The sequence below is a fragment of the Leucopleurus acutus genome (assembly GCF_964270905.1).
Source record: "Leucopleurus acutus genome assembly, chromosome: 8".
In the NCBI taxonomy this organism is placed as follows: Eukaryota; Metazoa; Chordata; class Mammalia; order Artiodactyla; family Delphinidae; genus Leucopleurus; species Leucopleurus acutus.
In genome coordinates this window covers 5,441,572-5,462,177 of record NC_139151.1, presented here as the reverse complement: position 1 = coordinate 5,462,177, position 20,606 = coordinate 5,441,572, and the positions used below count along the sequence as shown (strand labels likewise).

The window sequence follows — 20,606 nt, the reverse complement described above, 5'->3', positions numbered from 1 at the left end:
TGCAAATCCATGAGGTGGTTAGTCAAAGAAATATTCTAAATTCTATCGTGTTGTAGTCAGATTCACACTGTAAGTAGGTGACGGTGGCTGCAGAGTGGAAGGATTTATGGACGGCAGGACTAGAGGGGGTGCAGTAGTCCAGGCAAAAGACCATGAGAGCCTAAATGAGATCACTGCTGTAGGAATCAAAGGAAAAGGGAGAGCACCAGAAAATTTGGGGAAGCAAAATAAGCAGAATGTCTAGTCTCTCGGGGAACTGGGACACTGCAGGGCAGAGCAAAGGACAAAGGGGAATCTAGGATGACGACCTCCTCCCAGGATTCTGGCTTTGAGAGTGACTGGATGCTAAGCCATTACCTGAGTTTGGGATACAGAAGAGAAGCTGATCTGGTGGGGAAGGAAGATGGGGAATTCAGTTTGGGACATGTTGCCTCTGAGGTGTCCAAGAAGCAGCTTTGTGTTTCCATTCACGTCTGTCCGTCCAGCAGGTGGTTAGATATGTGAGTCTGAAATTTCAGCGGTCAGGGCCAGAGTCCCAGAGTCATCAGCGTGCATGTGGAAGGTGAACCGTGGGTAGGTGTGAGTTCTTGAGACAAGAAGACACGTAAAATGGACCCGAGGCTGCTTGTGTTAAAGGAGAGGAGGAAGGTTATGGCAGATGAACAGAGAGAGCCAGGAGAGATGCATTACAAAAGCCAAAGGGCACAGATAATATCAAAGGTAAGTGACTAGTTGACAGTGTCAACTACAGAGTAGCCTCGGGAACAGAAGAGAGGTCTATTAGATACTATTTTAGAGATTTCCATTGGATGAAACAACACAGAGGGCATTTGAATACAATTTCAGTGTGGTGGTGAAGAGGGTGGACCAAATGGAGTCAGCAATTGTCTTTCCAGGTTTTTTTCAAGAAATTTAACTGATGTTGACAATATCTGATGGCATTACACAAAACCACCCAAATTCCTTTCTATCCAAAGAAAATGTCATTCAAGTGGTAATTAAGTTCAATAATTAATGACTTCTCAAGTAATTTTTAATATTAAAGTTTTTTTTTTTTTTTACGGTGTGCGGGCCTCCCACTGCTGTGGCCTCTCCCGTTGCGGAGCACAGGCTCCAGATGCGCAGGCTCAGCGTCCATGGCGCACGGGCCAAGCCGCTCCGCAGCATGTGGGATCCTCCCGGACCGGGGCACGAACCCATGTCCCCTGCATCGGCAGGCGGACCCTCAACCACTGCGCCACCAGGGAAGCCCTAAAGATTGTTTTTAATTATCTATAAATAATTATCAAAGTTATTTATTGGCTACTAACTGGGTGAGATGATGAGGAAAAGATCTACATGTTTTCTGTTTTTTAATTGTTATTGGAGTACAGTTGAGTCACAATGTTGTGTTAGTTTCAGGTGTACGGCAAAGTGAATCAGCTATACATATACATACATCCACTCTTTTTTTGGATTTCCATCCCATATAGGTCATCACAGAGCATTGGGTAGAGTTCCCTGTGCTATACAGCAGGTCCTTATTAGTTATCTATGTTATATGCAGTAGTGTGTATATGTCAATCCCAATCTCCCAATTTATCCCTCTCCCCAAAGATCCACATATTTTGACAATATATATAAAGCGTAAAATTTTGCAAAATTATATGTTGCTTGGAGATAATGTACATAGTAAATGTATGCAGTATATAGTAAAGCAGAAAGAAGTGAATGCTAAACACACAATTCATGATGATGGTTGCTTCTCAGGGGGAAGTAGGGGGAGATGGTCAAGGAGGGGTCAATGGGGGATTTCTCTGGCATTCCAGTGGTTAAGACTCCACGCTTCCACTGCAGGGGGCACGGGTTCAATCCCTGGTCAGGGAACTAAGATCCCACATGTCACATGGCACAGCCAAAAAAAAAAAAAAATGGAGGGGTGGAGGGGTCAACGAACAGGAAGCCCCAAGGATGTTAGGAATGTTTTATTTCTTACGTTGGCTCGTGGAACACAGTTGTTAAATTATCCTTTGTACCTTTTATATACATTAGATATATTATTCTTATGATTGAAATAGTAAATAGGAAGAAGGACACACGGTTGTTCTTTTTCCTTTTTCTGTTATTATTTTGTGTGAAAAAGTCTTGGGCCTGGTCATAGTCGAAGGGGAAAAGGCTATAAAGGGTGAGAGAAGTTCACATCGACAGAACGAGGCCCAGAGAGCACAGGTGAGAATGAAATCAGAAGCACAGATGGAGGATGGTCCATGAGAGAAGGGGTGAGTCTGAGGAGAAGAATGGGTGTGGGTATGTATGAATTTGTAGATGAAGGAGAGGAAACTGAGGTGATGATGCCTTAGTCTCAATGATGTTGTCAACTTAAAAAATATTCACAACCTAGAAGTTGTGAGTTACGTTTTATTTGGCGGGAATTTTTAGCACTTCAAGCCCACGAGGCAGCATCTCAAGTAACCCTGAGAGAAGTGCTCCAAGGAGGTGAGGGGGGAGCTAGGATATACAGGAGCTTTGCAACAAATGGCAGGTAGTCTGAACGTCAAACAATTACTGTAAATTAAAGAAAGCCAGATATCCCAAGTTAAGGAATTTAGCGCTTTTCTATGGATGGGAAGATGCAAGAGTCTGAGCTCACTGAAATCATTCCTTTGATGTGCACCTCAGCTATCTGGGGCCAGTATCCTGTGTTTTTTCACCCTGAGTCCCCTCAGGGCTCACCAGCTCACTGTCTGGTGGTGGCTGCAATCGCTGACCACAGTGACATCCTTTGTTTACTGACCTGGCAGGAAATATTCCATTCTCAGTGTTAACAGAATGAGAGAAAAGGTTGACCTGGAGTTGGCTGAACTCAGGTTTAAGGGAAGCTATGCGTTTTCAAAGACTAGTCTACGGGAGACGGGAGGAAGACTTGCACATGGCAAGAAGGGCTGCTACTGAAGCAGAAAGTAGGGAACGAAGGGAAATATACTAAACTTTTTTGCTTGTTGCTTGGAAAATAAGCCAACCATTCAAGTCCAGAGATGCCCCTTTCACTCTAACGTTATGCTGAAGCGGCAACTGGTAACTGCATCTCTGTTGTTGACATCCATAACCTGAGTTCCATTTTCCCTTGCCATGACTCAACCTGCTCTAATTCCTTTTCATTTTTCATTTCAGAAGAGGGATTTTAGAACTAGGAAGGGCCATGGAGGTTACCTCTTCCAAACTATACCCATTTAACAAACAAGGAAATTCTGATCCTGAGAGCTTACGTATCGTGCTCAAGATCACAGAGTAAGTTCACAGCAAAACCTGGACTAGAACCCAGGTCTTCTGACTCAGAGGCCAAAGTTCTTTATTAGAGCTTGAGAAATAATGAAACTTAGCCTAGATTTGTTCTTCAGTCCTTAATTCAAGATTCCAGTAAGATCGCCTAATTCTCAAGAGTTTGAAAGAGGCAATCGAGAAACGCCCAGATCCAATGCCAGCCCCCTCTGTGAAGCCTTCTCAGATTCTCCGGTGAAAGTTATTCACTTTCTACTCATGTCCCCAAGCACTGCTGTCAGTATATCTCATGACGTTCAATTTTTCACAAGTATATAGCTCCCTGCTGGATTATAAACTCCCTGATGGGAGGGATCCCTTCTTATTCATTTGATTATTTACTCAGCACGCAGCACTGACTCTTGTATTTCATAGGTGCACGTGGCGGGGCGGGTGGAAAAGCAGAAATGAGAACATCTTTTGTTTAGGAACCCAACCGAGCTAGGAGGTCACTGAGCTCTTGTTCATGGTGATCTTTTCCATACCATCATGAATTCATGCCAGAACAAGGTTCAGACTCATTCCGGTCTTACTCCTTCTGACCATGCTGTTCAAGGACCCGCCCCACAGAGAAAATAACAATGACACAGTAGCTGTCAAAATCTGAAGACGAGTGATGGACTTCAGAGTTGCTTAAGGCCTCTCAGGCTAGTGTAGAGCAGGGATCCACCGTGCCTGAAGTTCAGGACTAAGCCATGGTCACATCAGCCTGTTGGAACTCTCAACACTGCACCTTGTGCTTCTTCCACATTCTATTAACAAGCAGCTCATAGAACAACGAGGGGTATCAACCTTGTTATTTGCAGAGGAACAGAAAGCTGAGTCAGGCATGGTTGGTTGTATTCCAAAGTAAACGCAGACCAGAAACCATCTGAGTGTTTCCGTTGGCAAGGACAGATTCAGAAAGTCTAAAAACCATGTTCTGCAGTAAAAGAATATGCCATATTCTTCCCATAACCTGTTCCCTACTGACCAAACACACTTCCTGTTCCCATTTAAAAAAAAAAAAATACACTCAACCACCACCCTCTCCAAGGTGAGGTAAAGGTTCAACAGTGATTTCCCCACCTTAGGGTCAGCCACTCAAAGCAAAGGACAGCAGCTTTGGTTCAATCATTTACTTCTCCTAAGAGAGAAGCCCAGGTTTCTCCCCCATGGACTGCGGGAATGGGTATAAGAGCACCAGAGAAGACAGGAAACTGACATTTATTACACACTTGTTCTAGTTAGCTGCTGGACATTTTCAGTTAACCCTCACAAGATCCCTGTGAGGTAGACATTAATGTCCCTTTTTAGAAGGAGGGGTACTGAGATTCGGTGAGTTTATAGGACTCAGTCAAGGTCTTTGACTTTTTTAAGTAGACTGTCTTTTTCCATCCCCAATCGAATTTCGAGGCTTAATGCATTCCCCCCCAAGGAAGAGAAAGCCACCTGGTCTTTTCGGTAAAGACGGTGGGGATGGCAGGGCAGAAACAGTGAGCAGCTCCACCCAGCCACAGAGATGATTAGCTGCAGCTGCCTCTCAGCCTTTGCATGTGCTGTCTGCTCTGCCTAGAACTCCACGCATACTACCTGTGTTTACCTGTTTTTCAAGGAAGCTTCAGTGACACTTCCCTCTGTAATCTTCCTCCTCTTGCCCTCAGGCTGAACTGGAGTCCTCCCTTTACTGTCCCAACACTCTATTAAAATAGTTAATATATGTGTCACAATAGCTAAATTACTCTTTCTTCACCACAGTTTGACATTATTATAGGCAAAGCCCTCCCCTGAAGATTGATGAAATCCATTCTCAAGAGTAAAAGCGGAGACAAGGCCACCAAGACAATTCAATGGGGGAAAGAAGAAACTTTTCAACAAATGGCTGGGATGACTAGATATGCGAAAGGATAAAGTTGGATCCGTACCTAAAAAGTTAATTAAAATGGATCAAAGACATAAACATAAGAGCAAAAATTATAAAAATATTAGAAGAAAACATAGGAGTGAATCTTCATGATGGTGAGTTAAGCAGTGGTTTCCTAGATATGACACAGAAAGTACAAACAAGAAAAAAAAAAGATAAACTGGATTTCATCAAAATTCAAAGCTTCTGTGCTTCAAAGGACACAATCAAGAAAGACAACCCACAGAAAGGGAGAAAATATTTCCAAATCATGTATCTGATACAGGACTTGTATCTATAATATATAAAGAACTATTACAACCCAACAATAAAAAGACAAATAACCCAACTTAAGATGAGCAATGGATGTGAATAGGCATTTCTCCAAAGAAGATATACAAATGCCCAATAAGTGCATGAAAAGATGCTCCACATCACTAATCATTAGGGAAGCAAAATGGAACAAAACAATGAGCTACCGCTTCACACCCACTAGGATGGCTGAACTAAAAAAGATGGACATAATTAAGTGTTGTTAAGGATGTAGAAAAACTGGAACCTTCATACATTGTCGGTGGGATTGTAAAGTGATGCAGCCACTTTGGAAAACAGGGATGAACCTTGAAAACATGCTAAGTGAAAGAGGCCAGCACAAAAGACCACACACTGTATGATTCAATTTATATGAAATGTCCAGAATAGGCAACTCTATAAAGTAGATTAGTGGCTGCCTCGGGCCGTGGGGGACAGGAGGGAGGATTGGGGGAAACGGAGTGACTGATGGGTGAAAGGTTTCTTTTGGGGGTGATGAAAATATTATAAAATTGACTGTGGTGATGGTTGCACAACTCAGTGAATATACTCAAAAGTCACTGAATTTTACACTTTAGGTAAATTGTATGATATGTGAATTATATCTCAATAAAGCTGTTATTTAAAAAAACAAAAACAAAAAACAAAAGGATATGGACAGCCAAGAAAAAAACTGTTAGGGAAGTGGGCTTATACTCCGTAAAGTTCTGAAGGGAGAAGAACACCCTGGCATAAATAACAAAGAAAGGCAGGCAGCCTAATTTCTATTTCCTTCCAGAAAAAAGGAGAATAGGAAGCTGACCTCGAATACAGCAGGGCCTCACAACCCCATCACTAGGAGCTCAGGACTGCACATCTGTTGCTGTGGGGGACTGTCCTGTGCACTGTAAGATGTCATGTCTAGTGGCTGGTCTCCGCCCACAAGATGCCAGTAACACCACCACCAGCCGCTCAGTAACCGTCAAAAACGTCAGCAGGGCTCCCCAGGTGGCGCAGTGGTTAAGAGTCCACCTGCCAACGCAGGGGACACGGGTTCGAGCCCTGGCCCGGGAAGATCCCACATGCCGCGGAGCAGCTAAGCTCGTGCGCCACAACTACTGAGCCTGCGTGCCTAGAGTCCGTGCTATGCAACAAGAGAAGCCACCGCAAGGAGAAGCCTGCGCACTGCCATGGAAAGTGGCCCCCGCTCGCCGCAACTAGAGAAAGCCCGCTCACAGCAGCGAAGACCCAACGCAGCCATCAATCAATCAATCAATCAATCAATCTTCAGACAAACGGTCCCCCACAGAGAACTACTGGACTCGAGAAATGGACCTCCAGGTTTGCCCTGCAATGTAACAGACCCCTGGGTGCCTGAATTCAAATTAGGTTGTCTTTTTAGGCAGGACAGTAAGGTGGGGCTGGAAGAACCATTTCAAGAGAGAAAATGCATCTATGTGATATCAGGTAGGAAAGGAGGTGACAAGTCAGGGCAGCTCAGACAGAATTTACCACAATTGTCTTTGGCACCTTTTTGGTACAATTTCTGCCATTCTTATGGCACCACAACTACTTCCTCCCTGGATTTAATAAAGATTTTCAATATTAAAAAAAAAAAAACTACAAAAGCCTGAGTGTCCCACCTGTCAACGTTAGCCTAGTATACAGCTGTATGATTCAGAACAGGCTAGGTTCTGCTGGATAATAACGGTCCACAGAGCTCAGTGATGCTTTCCCGTTTACTTCTCATGCCATGTGTTCATCGCGGCTGATTTGGGGCTCTGCTCCGTGTCTCCTCACTCTGGGATCTAGGCTGACGGAGGAGCTACCATCATGAATACTGAGAGTGATGAGGGAGAGGTGACTGTTCTGGGGGTCTTGAACTGGCAATTACACATGTCAGCCCAGAAGTAACACGTCACCTACACTCACAACTCACAAGACCCCACCCAACCGCAAGGGGGCCAGAAAGTGCAACCATACAACATGCCTAGAAGACAGAGCCAGAAATGCTCAATGAACATGAAATACCCTCGAATTATCTTCCACACTGCTTTCCCCGTTCATGCAAATCATACACCTGTACACGTGTATACAGATATGCGGAACGTTCACTGCTGCACAAAACAGGGTCGCATTATAAGCAGTCTTTTCCACCTTTCATGTCTCCCCCAACAGTAACTCGTGCAAAACCTCCCAGAACAGCAGGTATAGTGCTAATTCATTCTTGTTAGTGGTTAACGTAACATTCCACGGTGAAGATAACGTAAGTCACAGGTGTGACTGGAACTAAGCAGAGATCCAGGCTGTGTAGTTGGTAGTCTATGTATCTGTATCCTGTCCTCACGAATTTGAGGAAATTGGCTTTAACTCTTCCCCTGCCATGAATGCCAAGCCCTCGATCCTGCTAATTTTGGAGGTTGCAAAGACGAAGCACATGAGGAACAAAATTCTCTTTTCTTCCTCCTTTTTCTGATCCTGTCACTCATCTACATACACCCTTTCCTTCACAATTCCTACTTTCCCCATCTAAAATAGGGGGAAATGTTGGATTTATTAAAAAAGAAAAGGCACCACATCGTTTTATTTTTAACTACAGGCAAATGGCACCGACCACGGTTTCTCCTCTCCTCTGCACCATCACCCCCAACTCCTACAGTTCTCCCTCCCTCCTCTTTCCGTGCTCCCCACTCTTCCCCATTCTCACCTCCTTTTTCTCTGACACCTTCTACCTTGTCTTCCATTTCAATTACTTTAAATGAAAAAAAGGGAATGCAGACTGGGGAAAATGGTTAAAAACTAGGAGTACAAGGAAAGCTGGTGAAACCTTACTCAGACAATGTTCCTTCTCCAGTGATCTCCCCAGACGTGAAATGAAAAGTTGCCTAAACCTCTAGCCCTCTCAGTTTCCAGCTTTAACTCAAAGCTGCTACCCCTCAAAACATTTAATCCTCCCTTCATACTCCCATTCCATCTCATGTAATATTGAAAGAGAGTAAACATATTAAAAATAAGGGAATTTGTCTTTGTGGAAGCACTTTCTAATGTTTTCCTATCTGTGGCTTTTCTGTAGATCGACGTATTTTACTGTGTAATGGCCACACCATTCTGTGTATTCAAGGGCACTCACCCCTTAAATGTTTGCTTTCTTATTTAATATTTTTAATTATTTTTTAAGCTAGACTTCTCAGGGACTTTATCTGAATGGTATTATCCAAATTATTGGAAGTCTAAATTTTTATTTTTCTGTTTGAAGTTACTCTCTTGTTCCCTTTTTAAAACCGGACCCGTCCTATCTCTCTGGACGTTCTATAATGTAGCTAATCTAATAACTATTAATTTGTTAATGGAAGAAATCTACCTCCCCTGCTCCTCTTCCCCATCAAATCAACGTCCTCAGCCTTCCAGAAAGTTAAAAGGAGTTTCTTCAGACACGCTGCAGGCCCTACGATCCACTGGCATGAATTTTAAACCAGGTAAAAGGCAAGGGTGAGGCTTGACAAATTGGTACGGACGCCACACAAGCAGACAAGGACTGTGCCTCCATTTGGGGTTCTGCCTCTCAGAAAAATAGGGAAGGGCAGGGAGGATTTGTAAAGCTGGTTTTTCTGCACTTCTGACTAGGAAAACAAAGGAGTGTAACAGGCTTGACCTGGAAAGGGACCTGTGTTAAACATTAAATGAAAAGTGGAGCTTTTTTTTTTTTTAATGTTTTTCAGTAGAGGATTAAAAAAGAATGAGAAGGCCTTCCAGTTACGGCAGCATAAAGAGACAGGCAGTTCCTTTCTGCAAAACACCCACCCCGCCCCCCGCAAAAATATAAGCACAGCACTAGACAAAATTATCAAAACCAACAATTGCAGGGAACTGGAAATTGACCAAAGGTAGACAACAAATTGAGCTGTGGTGACTGTTAAATTACTTGTTAAATAAGGGTCCTGGAATGTCGGATGTCGCATCGTGAGCCTCAGTCCACCAAAAGCCCACAAGAGAACCGAAATAGAGAAGCTGACTACTCACAGCCCTGGAGGAGTACAGGGTGGGAGGTCAAGGCAGGTGCAGGCAGAGGGAGGCCAGACTGGGACATACACCTTTATAAAGGTCCACAGATGGAGTGCTTCAGGGTTCCCAGGGAAACCAGACTGCACCATTCAAACCAAAAAGACCAGGTTTCTCGTAAGTTTTGCAGGCGGGCTCATCCAAGGAGTACACCAGGGGGAAGGCCCTGGGACGTGGAAGAGACTGTTTATCACTGTGACTCTGCAGCTGTTTCAAGGGCATGCTCAGAGGAGGGGCCGGTGTCAGTTCAAGGCCCCTCCAGGCCACTGGCCGCACAAAAGGATGCTGAGGCGGCAATATTATGGAGTAGTTCAGCTAAACAGTGGAAGGCTGTGGGTTTTGTGGCCACACCATAACAAGAGTCCCCCCTCACTCAATGACTTTTAAATATGCTGGTACTGGCCATGAAACCAAGTTGCTCAGCTGCCAGGAAACAGACACAGCTCAGGGCAGCGATGGGGGGTCAGGAACGCTTGGCTTCGCAAGCTAAGCATGGAAATGAGCACACGGGAATGAGCAGGGGAAATGCACAGCTGGGGTGAGCAGCAGACCGACCAGGAATTTAACAGGGAAAACCCTGAAATGAGTCATGGAAGGGCTGATACGCGCTCTCCACACATCTCTGGCTGAACAGCCTGTCATTTTACCAAATTTGAAAGACCGCATTCATTTATACTTAGAGGGCTGCGTGAAAACCCTCAATTTTTCAAATTAGGTGAAAAATATTTTTCATTTGCATTATCTTTACAGTGAGATTTATTATCAATTTGTGTTATTTTGTGAATTATGTGGTTTGTGTCTTCTGCCCATTCTTCTACGGTCTTTTTCTTATTAACTTGTAAAGGCTCTGTAGTGGAATATCCATTTATCACAGCTATTGCAAACGTTTTCCCAAATGGTGTGCCTTTTAACGTGTTTTATATGTAAAATGTTTATGCAGATGACTTTCTCTTTTCTAGTTCCCTCCTTTACCTCTATGTTTAGAAAGGCTTTTCTACTCTAAGATCAGGAAGTATTTACCCATCCTCCTTCTCCTCCCTCCTATTTTACCCACGTTTCTAAAGCCTCAGGGCCAGTGGTATTCTCCTGGGCTTGTAACTCACTGAGCGGACAAGACTTCAATGACGTAACACAGGCTTATTCTCTGAGAATAAGGGGCTCCTTCTCAATATGGCTTACAGCTCGGAATCCCCAGTCATGGATCGTGTTTCCTGCCAAATTATCCATTTATGTCTTCCCCATTCAGCCACCTAACAGCTGTCCCTTTACTGTTTAGGTATCCTGGGACCCCGATGGCAAATTTCAAGGGCCACGCTCTCCCAGGGAGCTTCTTCTTGATAGTTGGACTGTGGTGGTCAGTGAAGTACCCACTGAAGTACTTTCACCAAAAGGGGAAGAGCAGCCGACTGACTCACCACTATCAGCGTCTGGAGGTCACTGAGGCCGCCATCAGAACTTTATTTTCAGTCATCGGTAAGGAAGGGGGTCATTTGGCCCAGGGATCTCCTTGTCATACCCAGAACCCGTAACCCACTTCCTGGACCCTGTGAAAAATGGATGTCTCCACTGGCAGGGATAACATAAGAATTTGGGGCACTAAATATTTTACCATAGCATCTATTGTGTACCAAGCTTAGTAACACTGACAGTTTAATAGCACCTTACATCACAGTTCTAAGTTTCACACTATGAAAAACTACCACATAGACTGCAGCATTCTTTGCCCTAGAAGGATACAGGTATAATTTGTAGGAACACAGGCATAAATTGTAGAAATAGAAGACATACTTTATGAAAAAGACAAAACAGAAAAAGAGAAAATAAGAACAAATTAGAGTTAAGCTCATGTACGTGAGTTATGAGAAGGTACTAAACGGAGCTTAGTTTTAGAAAAGTCATCTTTTTTCCCCCCGGCTCTCTCCCTCCACTAGAATCTCACGAGTGGTTAACACCCAACTCGTACCCTCCATCCCCAAATCTCAAGTGCTTAGAGATGGGGATTCATGCTGGAAGGCTAGTCAGAGAGGCAGAGAAAAGCCAACAGACAGCTGCCTGAGGGGAACCTTCCTTCACTGCGCCCCATTCCAACAAACCCACCCACTCCCATGGTCACCTGACAGCCATCCAGCCCACTGGTGGCCCTCGAGGAACAACACGCGGTGTCAAGAGCAGACAGAATTCCTTGTCAGGACCAGCCCATCACGTGAGTGAGGAGGGAGCTCACCCTGCAGCTACATTCTGCCGCCTGCCCTCTTTGGCCTACAGTTTCTCCAAGGAACGGAAGCAAGGGCAGTAGCTCCCCGTGGAGTGAGCAAAGGTCACAGTCTAGCTGAATGTCCCCTTCACCAGTCACCCAGGCATCGGAAAGGCTTTGTCGTCTCTATGAAGCTGCGAAGTGATAGGGCCCGTGTGGCTTAAACGGTAAAGGACAGCATCAACTTGGCCTTAGAAAAGCTAGAAAAATGATATTTAGCCTCCTTGCTACGTGAAAATAATCCTCACCCAAGAACGGTCTCTTGGGGCCTCTGCCACGTGCCAGGAACTCGCTGTCTGGGTGCCGGGGGGGTGGGGTGGGGGGAACAGACACAGTCCCTGCTCTCGGAGGCCTTCTGCTCGCCTGTCACTGGAACGTCCTTTTCCTGGGTTGCTTCCACCAGCACCTTCATCCTTTGTACATGAATTCGGAAAGGGGCTGGGGACTTCCCTCGTGGTCCAGTGGTTAAGGCTCTGCACTCCCAACGCACGGGGTCTGCATCTGACCCCTGTTCGGGGAACTAGATCCCACATGCCGCAACCAAGAGCCCGCACGTGGCAACAAAGACCCCACGTGCCGCAGCGAAGGCCCGGTGCAGCCAAATAAGTAAATAAATAATAAAAAAAAAAAAGAGGAGGTGGGGATCTGGGTTGAGAAAGAAATGTTTGGGAAACGGTCCAGAACATTGTCACGGAGGACTTATTCTAGGCTCCGAGAACATTCTGGGCACCAGGCAAAAGGCGAATCTTTTGCTCCCAAGAAGTGAGAGCTGCCCTGTGGTACTGCTTCACCTGTGTGCCGGCCCCGTCTCCTGAGCTACAGGGTGGCCAGGATCACCAAGGTGTGGTCTTGGCCTTGTTCTCCCAGCGTCTGGGACAGAGGCCGAGTGCCATGGGAGGGACCCTCAGTTCCGAGCTCACCCTGGGCGCAGGAAAAGCACACACCCGGGAGTCGCTGGGCTTGCCACGGCTATCTTCACCTGCAGTGTGTCTCGCTGGCATTCTATCATTTTCCACCTAATTGTTCCTTTCCAGGTTTATCTCACGGCTCGCTTGGCAGAGGGGACCCCCAGAGAATGCATCAGCCACACTCTCGCTTAAGAGGCAATGCCTTGCTGTCATCTCAACTGCTGGACAATGTCCTGGGGACCTGTGTGGCTGCGTTCCTATCGCCTTTTCTCCCCCCCCCCCCAAAGGAACGGCAACAAAGGCAACATGTCTGCACAGGTTCCTCAGCAAATACATATTTTATCCTGAAACAGCTGCATCTGAGGCAGCAGAGTAGGTCCACAGAGCCGTGGGCCACCTTCGCCATGACTCGGGGTCACTTCGCCGTCTATTTGTCTTGGAGCTGTTCTTCCCTCCCTAACCTCCACTCCCGTTTCCCTGCAGGCATGCTGGCAGAGCAGTTTGTTCCGGACGGGCCCCACCTCCACCTGTCCCACGAGGACCACTGGGTAAAGCTCATGAACTGGCAGCACAGCACCATGTACCTGTTCTTTGGGGTCTCGGGACTCGTGGACATGCTGACCTACCTCATCACCCACATCCCCTTGGGGCTGGACAGACTGGTCATGGCTGTGGCAGTTTCCAATGAAGGTGACTGGGTGGTGTGGACGGAGACTTAGAGGGACGGGAGCACAGCAGATCAGAAATATTGCAAATGTAATCATCTTCCCCAGAGAACCCTAGTCTCTGCGCTTCAGAATCCTACACAGGACCTGATCCTGTGCTCTGGACGGTACGGGTGGCACGTTCCATAAAGCAGCACAGGAAAGCACGAGGCTTTTAGCCAGAGCTCTGGCTGGCAGAGCACCAACTCCCCCTGCCCGCCCAGCGCCCGCCCCGCCCCGGCCTCCGCACGAAGTACTGGCGGGGTGCCATCACGCAAGGGGGGTGACCCTCTGGTTAGGGGAGAGGTTCTCCGTGCTCTACCCCAACCTTGCGCTGTCACTGTCCGGACTCCCACCCAGTGGCTAGGACACATTTCCCAACGCAACTCATCTTAACTGGATGAGAGAAAGCATGTTGTAATCCAACCCCTCGTTGATTTCTGAACCTCAGGAAGAACTGAAAAGAGGTTGAATGAGGGTAAAACTGAATGTCAAGTACAAACACACAACTGGTCACAAATCAGCAACATCTCACCTTCCCATCCTGGACTGAACCCTACCTACCACAAATTCGGTGAAGAGATGTTAAGATTCATCCTCTGCTGCTTATACCCGCTTACACACAAACACATACACACACACACACATACACACACACATACACACACACACACACACAATAACCTGCATCGGTTTGTTGCCCTAGATTGTCACATAAACTGACTTCCTAAGTGCCAGACAGACACTTCCTAGTCAGGCTGAAGCTGGGAACGGATCCCCTGGGGCGGGGGCGGGCCCGACAGCATCCCCTGCTCCACACAGGCTTCCTCTTGTACCACCATGTCCACCACCGGCCACCGCTGGACCAGCACATCCACTCCCTCCTGCTGTGTGCCGTGTTCGCGGGGGCTGTCAGCCTCACCTTGGAAGTGATCCTCCGGGACAACATCGTGCTGGAACTCTTCCGTACCAGCCTCGTTATCCTTCAGGGCACCTGGTTCTGGCAGGTAATTATTCAAAACCATGCTCCTCACCTGGTGCAAGGACGAAGCAGGCCCACCGAGCGCATCCAGGAGATGCAGCACTGACACACCACTCGAAGGGGGTCAGAAGCCACTTCTCTGCCCACGCCCACCCCTGACCTACGTGACTTTAGCCATCGATATCCTGCTGACACATAAACAAGCGTCTTCAACAGAGCACAGGTAGCGAACAGGCTGAGGATTTATTTACCTGCCTGCCCTTCCCAGCAGAGCTACTGACACCACTTACAGCCTCTACTTGCTTAAAACTGTTCATCTGAAATGTGGGCCCTGAAATTTTAAGTAAGGCTACACTAAAACCAGAGCTAACAGAGCAATTTCCTGTGCAGAGGCTGTTCGATGCTAACAGAGGCATGGGAGTTGTCTGGGCAACTACAGACACTCTGGCAGCCACAGGAGGCTAGGGGGCTTCTCAGGCCCACCCAGTGACAAGGCTGGCTTCTCTGTATAATCCACCAGATCGGGTTTGTGCTGTTCCCGCTTTTTGGAGCACCCGAATGGGACCAGAAAGATGACGCCAACATCATGTTCATCACCATGTGCTTCTGCTGGCACTACTTGGCCGCCCTCTGCATTGTGGCCATCAGCTACTCGCTGGTTTACTGGTATGTCCAAAAGAAGATGACTTTTGCCAAGTTTGTCCTAACCTGCCCCGTCCCCGAAATGTATTACATTGCATCCTTTTTACCTCCACGCCCCACCCTTCATAACTAAGCAGTGCTAATGTCTACCACTTAATGAGGGCCAACTATATGCCAAGCTCTGTGCAAGGCACTCTGTGCCTGCATGTGAGGGTGATGAAGTCTGAGAAGTTAAAGGACCGTCTGTCTGGTCACGGCAACCTCACAGACCCAGGTTTCGAACGCAGTTCTGATGGATTTTAAGTCCGTAGTTTGAAAGGAAAAACTCTGCATTAGGCATCAGTACTGAACCGCAGTCCCTGCTGTGTCCCTGGTTCATTCAGAGCCCAACACCTTATTCCTGGTTTTGCCCTACCTCCCAGGGACATGTGACCGTCAGGTAAGACACCACAGCAGCAAGCGCTCACGACAGCGCTCGCTCTCCCGAGGTTACCAGAGTAGCTAGTAATTCCTAGGCACTGACTGTGTCCCAGCACTGTGGTCAGCACTTAAAGTGTGTAAATTACCCCACTTAATGCTCACTTTATAAAGGATGCACGTGATGTTTATAGACAGGGAAACCAAGGCTTCCAAAGACTAACTGGATCAAGCTCACCCAAGGGGTAAACGGCAGAGCCCAGCTCTTTAACCACTGCACACCCGGTCTTGCTAGTTCTGTGTCGTCAGAGCCACCTCTGTTCTTTCCTAGTTCCTGCTTTCCCTACCCAAAGAGAGAGAGTTCACCCAGAGAGAGTTCCACACAGACCAAACAGAAGGGAAAGCAGGCCATGGTTTCTCTGAGTTCTACTGCCCGGTCAGTGAATCAACAAACTGTGGGGCAGGGGAACTAAGTTGAGTCTCAGTTACATCACTGACCTTTAAGTGACTGTGAGTCCTTTCACCACCAAAGAGTGCTGTCTAAGAAATCGGAGATGCAGATGAGTCACCACAGTATTTGACAGAGACATAAAAAACATGCTCTGAGGGCCAGCGGACGCCTTCGCATCCTCGGGTGAGGGAATAAGGCAAGCTGGGGCTCACTCCATCTGCAATTATTGTCTCCCCGTTACAGCTTCCTGACACGGGTAAAGAGGCCTGGAGACAGAGAAATCATTGGGATTCACAAGCTGAAGTCAGATCACACCTACCAGAAGATCCTCCTGAGCGGCTCTGATGAGGACTAGGGCAGCCATCGGTCACCAACGGAGGACGGAGTGTCCTCTGGGGGCACAGCTGGTGGTCAGTGGGGCAGCTCCCTTCCTTCACTGAAACCCCCATTGTGATCCACTCTCAAGGGTCTGTATATTTGCATCTGCTCATTTAACCAACTGAAGTCTCTGCTGCTGTGGTATACTTTGTAGAGAAAAACGAAGCCAGCCTTTATTTGTGTCTCAGTGTGAAGAGAACTCAGACTCTGAAAGTTTCAGAACAGGAAGTGACCTCATGGGTGAATTCAGAATATGAATCCAGCAGAATTTACTGCTTTTGATAATTTAGCCCTTTTTCCCTCAAGAAGGCAGGTACTTTCTTATCAGAAGGTGAATGACAGAGCCTTTATTTTAGAGATATAATTCTAATCCGTATTTTTTAAAGTAAAACAATTCACGAGCTTTGGTATTTTTAAACATGACTTGCTAAGCATCTCCTAACTAATCATAATGTTCCGGAGTACTGCAATACCACTCACTGTTGATAAGTGATGAAGTTGGGCCAAAGGGGACTTTTTTGGTTAAATCAGGAAGCTAGTGAGTGGTCCAGCTGAGAGCTGGAGCCCAGATATTCTGACTTCTCAAAAGTACCCTAGTAAGAGGGTGCTGACAGGAAACCTCTATAATGAGGTGGAGAGAAAAATGTCAGGTTATGGAAGGCCTTGAATTTCAACACAGCTGAAAGCAAAAGATAAGAATCCTGCAAAGGCCGTGAATCTTGAACTAGTGACATAAAGTCTTGATACTCGAATCTTGGTTCTGGACCTGTTCTTTTTTTTTCTTTACGTTTCGTTCAACAAATATTTATTAATCATCTGCTTTGCACCAGCACTGAAATGGTTGTAAGGATTAACGAAATATGTGTCCAGCAAAGAATTCACAGTCTAAAGGGAAAGATATAAGCAGTTATGTGCATGGTGACTGGTGCCCTAAGGGGTAAGTACAGATACCATGGGAAACGAAGGAGGGGAGGAGAAGGTGTGTGTTTGGGGGGCGCCCTACAGAAAAGCACATTCCAGGAACAGAGAATCCAGGCACAAAGACAGTGAGAGTACGAAAGAACGCGGACGGCTAATCAAGCTCTGTAAACTGGTAAAAGTGGGTTAGGACAAATCTGAAAGGTCATAGGGACCCACAGTGCCATTCATTTGTACAGTACTTCCCAGACCTTAAACTGCTTTCTATCTCATTTGACTCTCACAACCACCTGAACTGCAAGAACATCAGGGCTCTTCAGAGAACCGGATCAGCCTAAGGCCACACAACCACGAAGTCCTAAAGCCAGCCTTCAAGTAGGACTCAGAGGCCAGCTTCTCTCCCGCTATGCCCTTCGCTACTTCACACCGACATGGCAGGGATGAGCTGTGTGAAGCACGTATGCTCTTTGGAAGGAATGCTGTACTTACACGAAGGGCAACCTCCCACAGTCAGCCAGCACCTCAGGGTCGAAGCCACATCTTAGGGATTAAGAATGAGCTACTTGAAGACACTGAATTTTGAGGAGAGAACCCGGGAGCCCCCTTTCAGGACCCACTTTGGCCTGCCTGCTGAGTAGGAACCCAAATGTTCATTTAGCAAGTCCTGAATGAAGCATGTTCTATCCAGCAAGTTCTACTGTTGGCCATTAATGTAAAACATGTTCTTGCCTCAGGGACTGGAGATGGGAAGAAGGAACACAGTTGCAGGTTTACTTTCACAGTAAAGATCTCCATTTTAGATTTTTTTTTTTTTTTTTTTTTTTTTTGGCGGTATGCGGGCCTCTCACTGCTGTGGCCTCTCCCGTCGCGGAGCACAGGCTCCAGATGCACAGGCCCAGTGGCCATGGCTCACAGGCCCAGCTGCTCCACGGCACGTGGGATGCCCCCAGACCGGGGCACGAACCACCAGGGAAGCCCTCCATTTTAGATTTTAAAAGTGGGGAGGGGACAGAACACTTTAAGGAAATGCAGCGTTTTCTAGACAGTGAGGGGCTGAGGTGTGACGGTCAGATACAAAATATTACAGTTTGTTCTGATGCACCTGACACAGCACTGTTTGGTATACCTTCATGGAAGTGATCAACCTGCATAAATATTCTCAGACGTGGTGACAAAGTACAAACCGATCACAACGCCATTCACCAAATCTAGTCTCAGATACATGGTCTGAATAATTTCACCAGCCTCTGAGCCTCTGAACCAGGTTCTTCTGGAATTGTTCCCCACAAAACACCCACCAGCTACCATGTCTCTACAAGACCCCTGAGGTCTGCACGCAAGGAACCATGCCTGGTGCAAATGCCGGTGGTGTCACCCAAGCAGCTCCGGCAGGGGGTGCCATCCTCTGGGACCCAAGGGCAGGCTGGGCAGGAAGCACCGGGTCACGCTTACCACCGGCATCCTGAAAGTGACCCGCGGGCTAGAATGTACGTATCTGCGGGCACCAAGGAGACAGGCAGAGTCAAGTGACTTCAGCAAATAAGAGTGGAGCTGAGGGTTGAGGCTGAACAAACGATGAAATCATTTGTTAAGTAAATTCAAAAGGGATTTGTTTTAACCAGCAGTAAATGCCAGAGCCAGGATCCCTCAAGTTTCTACCTCTTTCTCGTTTGGAAACCGGCACACGGGCTTTTCGCGTGACATGTGCTTGAGGAAATAATGCCATGCAGACGTGCTCTCCTCCACTCAGGTCAAAAGCCAGTCTTTCCTTCCCTGCAGTCTCCACCTCTCCCCATTACCAATCTTATTTCTGTGCCAGCCTTCTAGAAACCACCCACCAAAGGCTCAATCTCACCCCCGCCAATTCACCTCTGCTCTTTATAATCCAGGCTTACCACTCCCAGCTCCGGACGGTCCCCACGTCTCACCAGGACACATCACAGCCACGTCCCCACAGGAAGGCAGCAGAAAGGGCACCTGAATTAAAAGACTGCACTCGCAGCTTGGTTCTCTTTAACTTCAACTCAGGCTTGGATTTTCTCACAGTTAGAACACGGATGGTCATGTCTCTTTTACCGAACTGCTTTACGAATCAAATGTCTGTGTACCCAGTGAGCCACTCTTTCTCTGCACCATTGCAACTTGCCTGATCACTCAGCTTCCACCCAGCAACCCCTCCAAAGGAGGCCACTCCAATTCTTTGCCCTCCAACCCCACTTCCTCACAGAGACCCCGTCAAAGATCATCACTGAATTTCCATGAGTTAGAGATACATTTTTAATAATCTGGATACTTTCAAAAAAGACAGGGAAGTCCTGTCGTTACAGAAAAGCTTCACCACCCAACCCCTGCTCCAATACGAAAGAGGCATATACTGTCAATAATCAGTGCTTTTAATTACATTTTAAAATATTCTGAGTTCTGCCTACAGCTCGATGGAGGCTGAGAACCGTGAAGCAGCCAGGAGCAAACGACTGTAAACCCAGACCCACCTCCTCTGTGGCTGGTGCGGCCTCGTGGCTGCACCCACCCCCTACCCCTTCTCCCCACCTCTACTCTGGAGCAGAAGCGAGCAAAGTTCTACTTGATAGGTGACATTTCAGGCTTGAGGCCGTGTGGTCTCTGACAACTACTCAGTTCTGCCTTCTAACTGAAAGCAGCCATAGGCAGTACATAAATGAATGGGCACGGGCTGTGTTTCAATAAAGCTTTATTTACAAAACTGCGTAGCCAGCCCAAGGGGCATGGCTTGCTGACTCTTGCTCCGGAACAAAGCAAAACGCATCATCTCTGAACTGCAATAAAGCCTGTGCTGCAAAAGCAGCACCTGTGCTGGCGTCTGCCTGCTCTGTCCACTGGCCCTGGACTTGCGTGGGGACACGCTCGATAAGGGGGTCTAAGTCTGCAGGTGACGGTATGGACCACAGTCAAGATCCTGACAGCCCGTCTTTAAGAGGGGCCGCCAGACTAATCCCATTTCAGGGGGCCCACGTGACCTCACTTCCCATGTTTCTCCCCCACCTCACGGCCTCTCTGTTACCATGCAGAGATCAAGTCAGCCTCCAACTTACTAAGAATCTTGCTCTTCTCTCATTCTGGTCAAAAGAATAAGTAACCAGTTGAGGGGGAGGGGGCGAGCTAAGCCCAGGTTTCTACCTGATAAGGATGTACAAGATGTTCTCTAAAAAAATAAGTTACATAAAAACGTCTGGACACAGAGCTCCTAACTAAACCACCAGCCACAGAGAAGACCAGAGCTAAATAAACCCCGCACAGCACGAGCCTCGTCTGCCGTCTGCACACCTTCTCGCCGTCTGCCCATCCTCAGAGCCTCACTCCAGGAGACAGCTGGGCTTGTGTGGCCACGGCGCGCTCACACGACCCCACCAGAGAAGCTTCTCCTGGACCAGACAGAACAGACCT

At 47.2% G+C, this 20,606-nt stretch overlaps 1 protein-coding gene across 2 annotated transcripts in view; it reads left to right on the top strand.

Moving 5' to 3' along the window:
* Positions 1-18,142, top strand: part of TMEM45B (transmembrane protein 45B) — a 41,372-nt gene extending 23,230 nt beyond the window's left edge. For both annotated transcript variants that reach the window (XM_082845159.1, XM_082845160.1), the window contains exons 2-6: positions 10,806-11,002; positions 13,175-13,381; positions 14,218-14,402; positions 14,898-15,043; positions 16,131-18,142. In XM_082845159.1, coding sequence (XP_082701285.1) covers positions 10,822-11,002; positions 13,175-13,381; positions 14,218-14,402; positions 14,898-15,043; positions 16,131-16,242 — 831 coding nt within the window. In that variant the 5' untranslated portion in view covers positions 10,806-10,821 and the 3' untranslated portion in view covers positions 16,243-18,142. The remainder of the gene's footprint in view (positions 1-10,805; positions 11,003-13,174; positions 13,382-14,217; positions 14,403-14,897; positions 15,044-16,130) is intronic.
* The last annotated feature ends 2,464 nt before the right edge of the window (positions 18,143-20,606 follow it).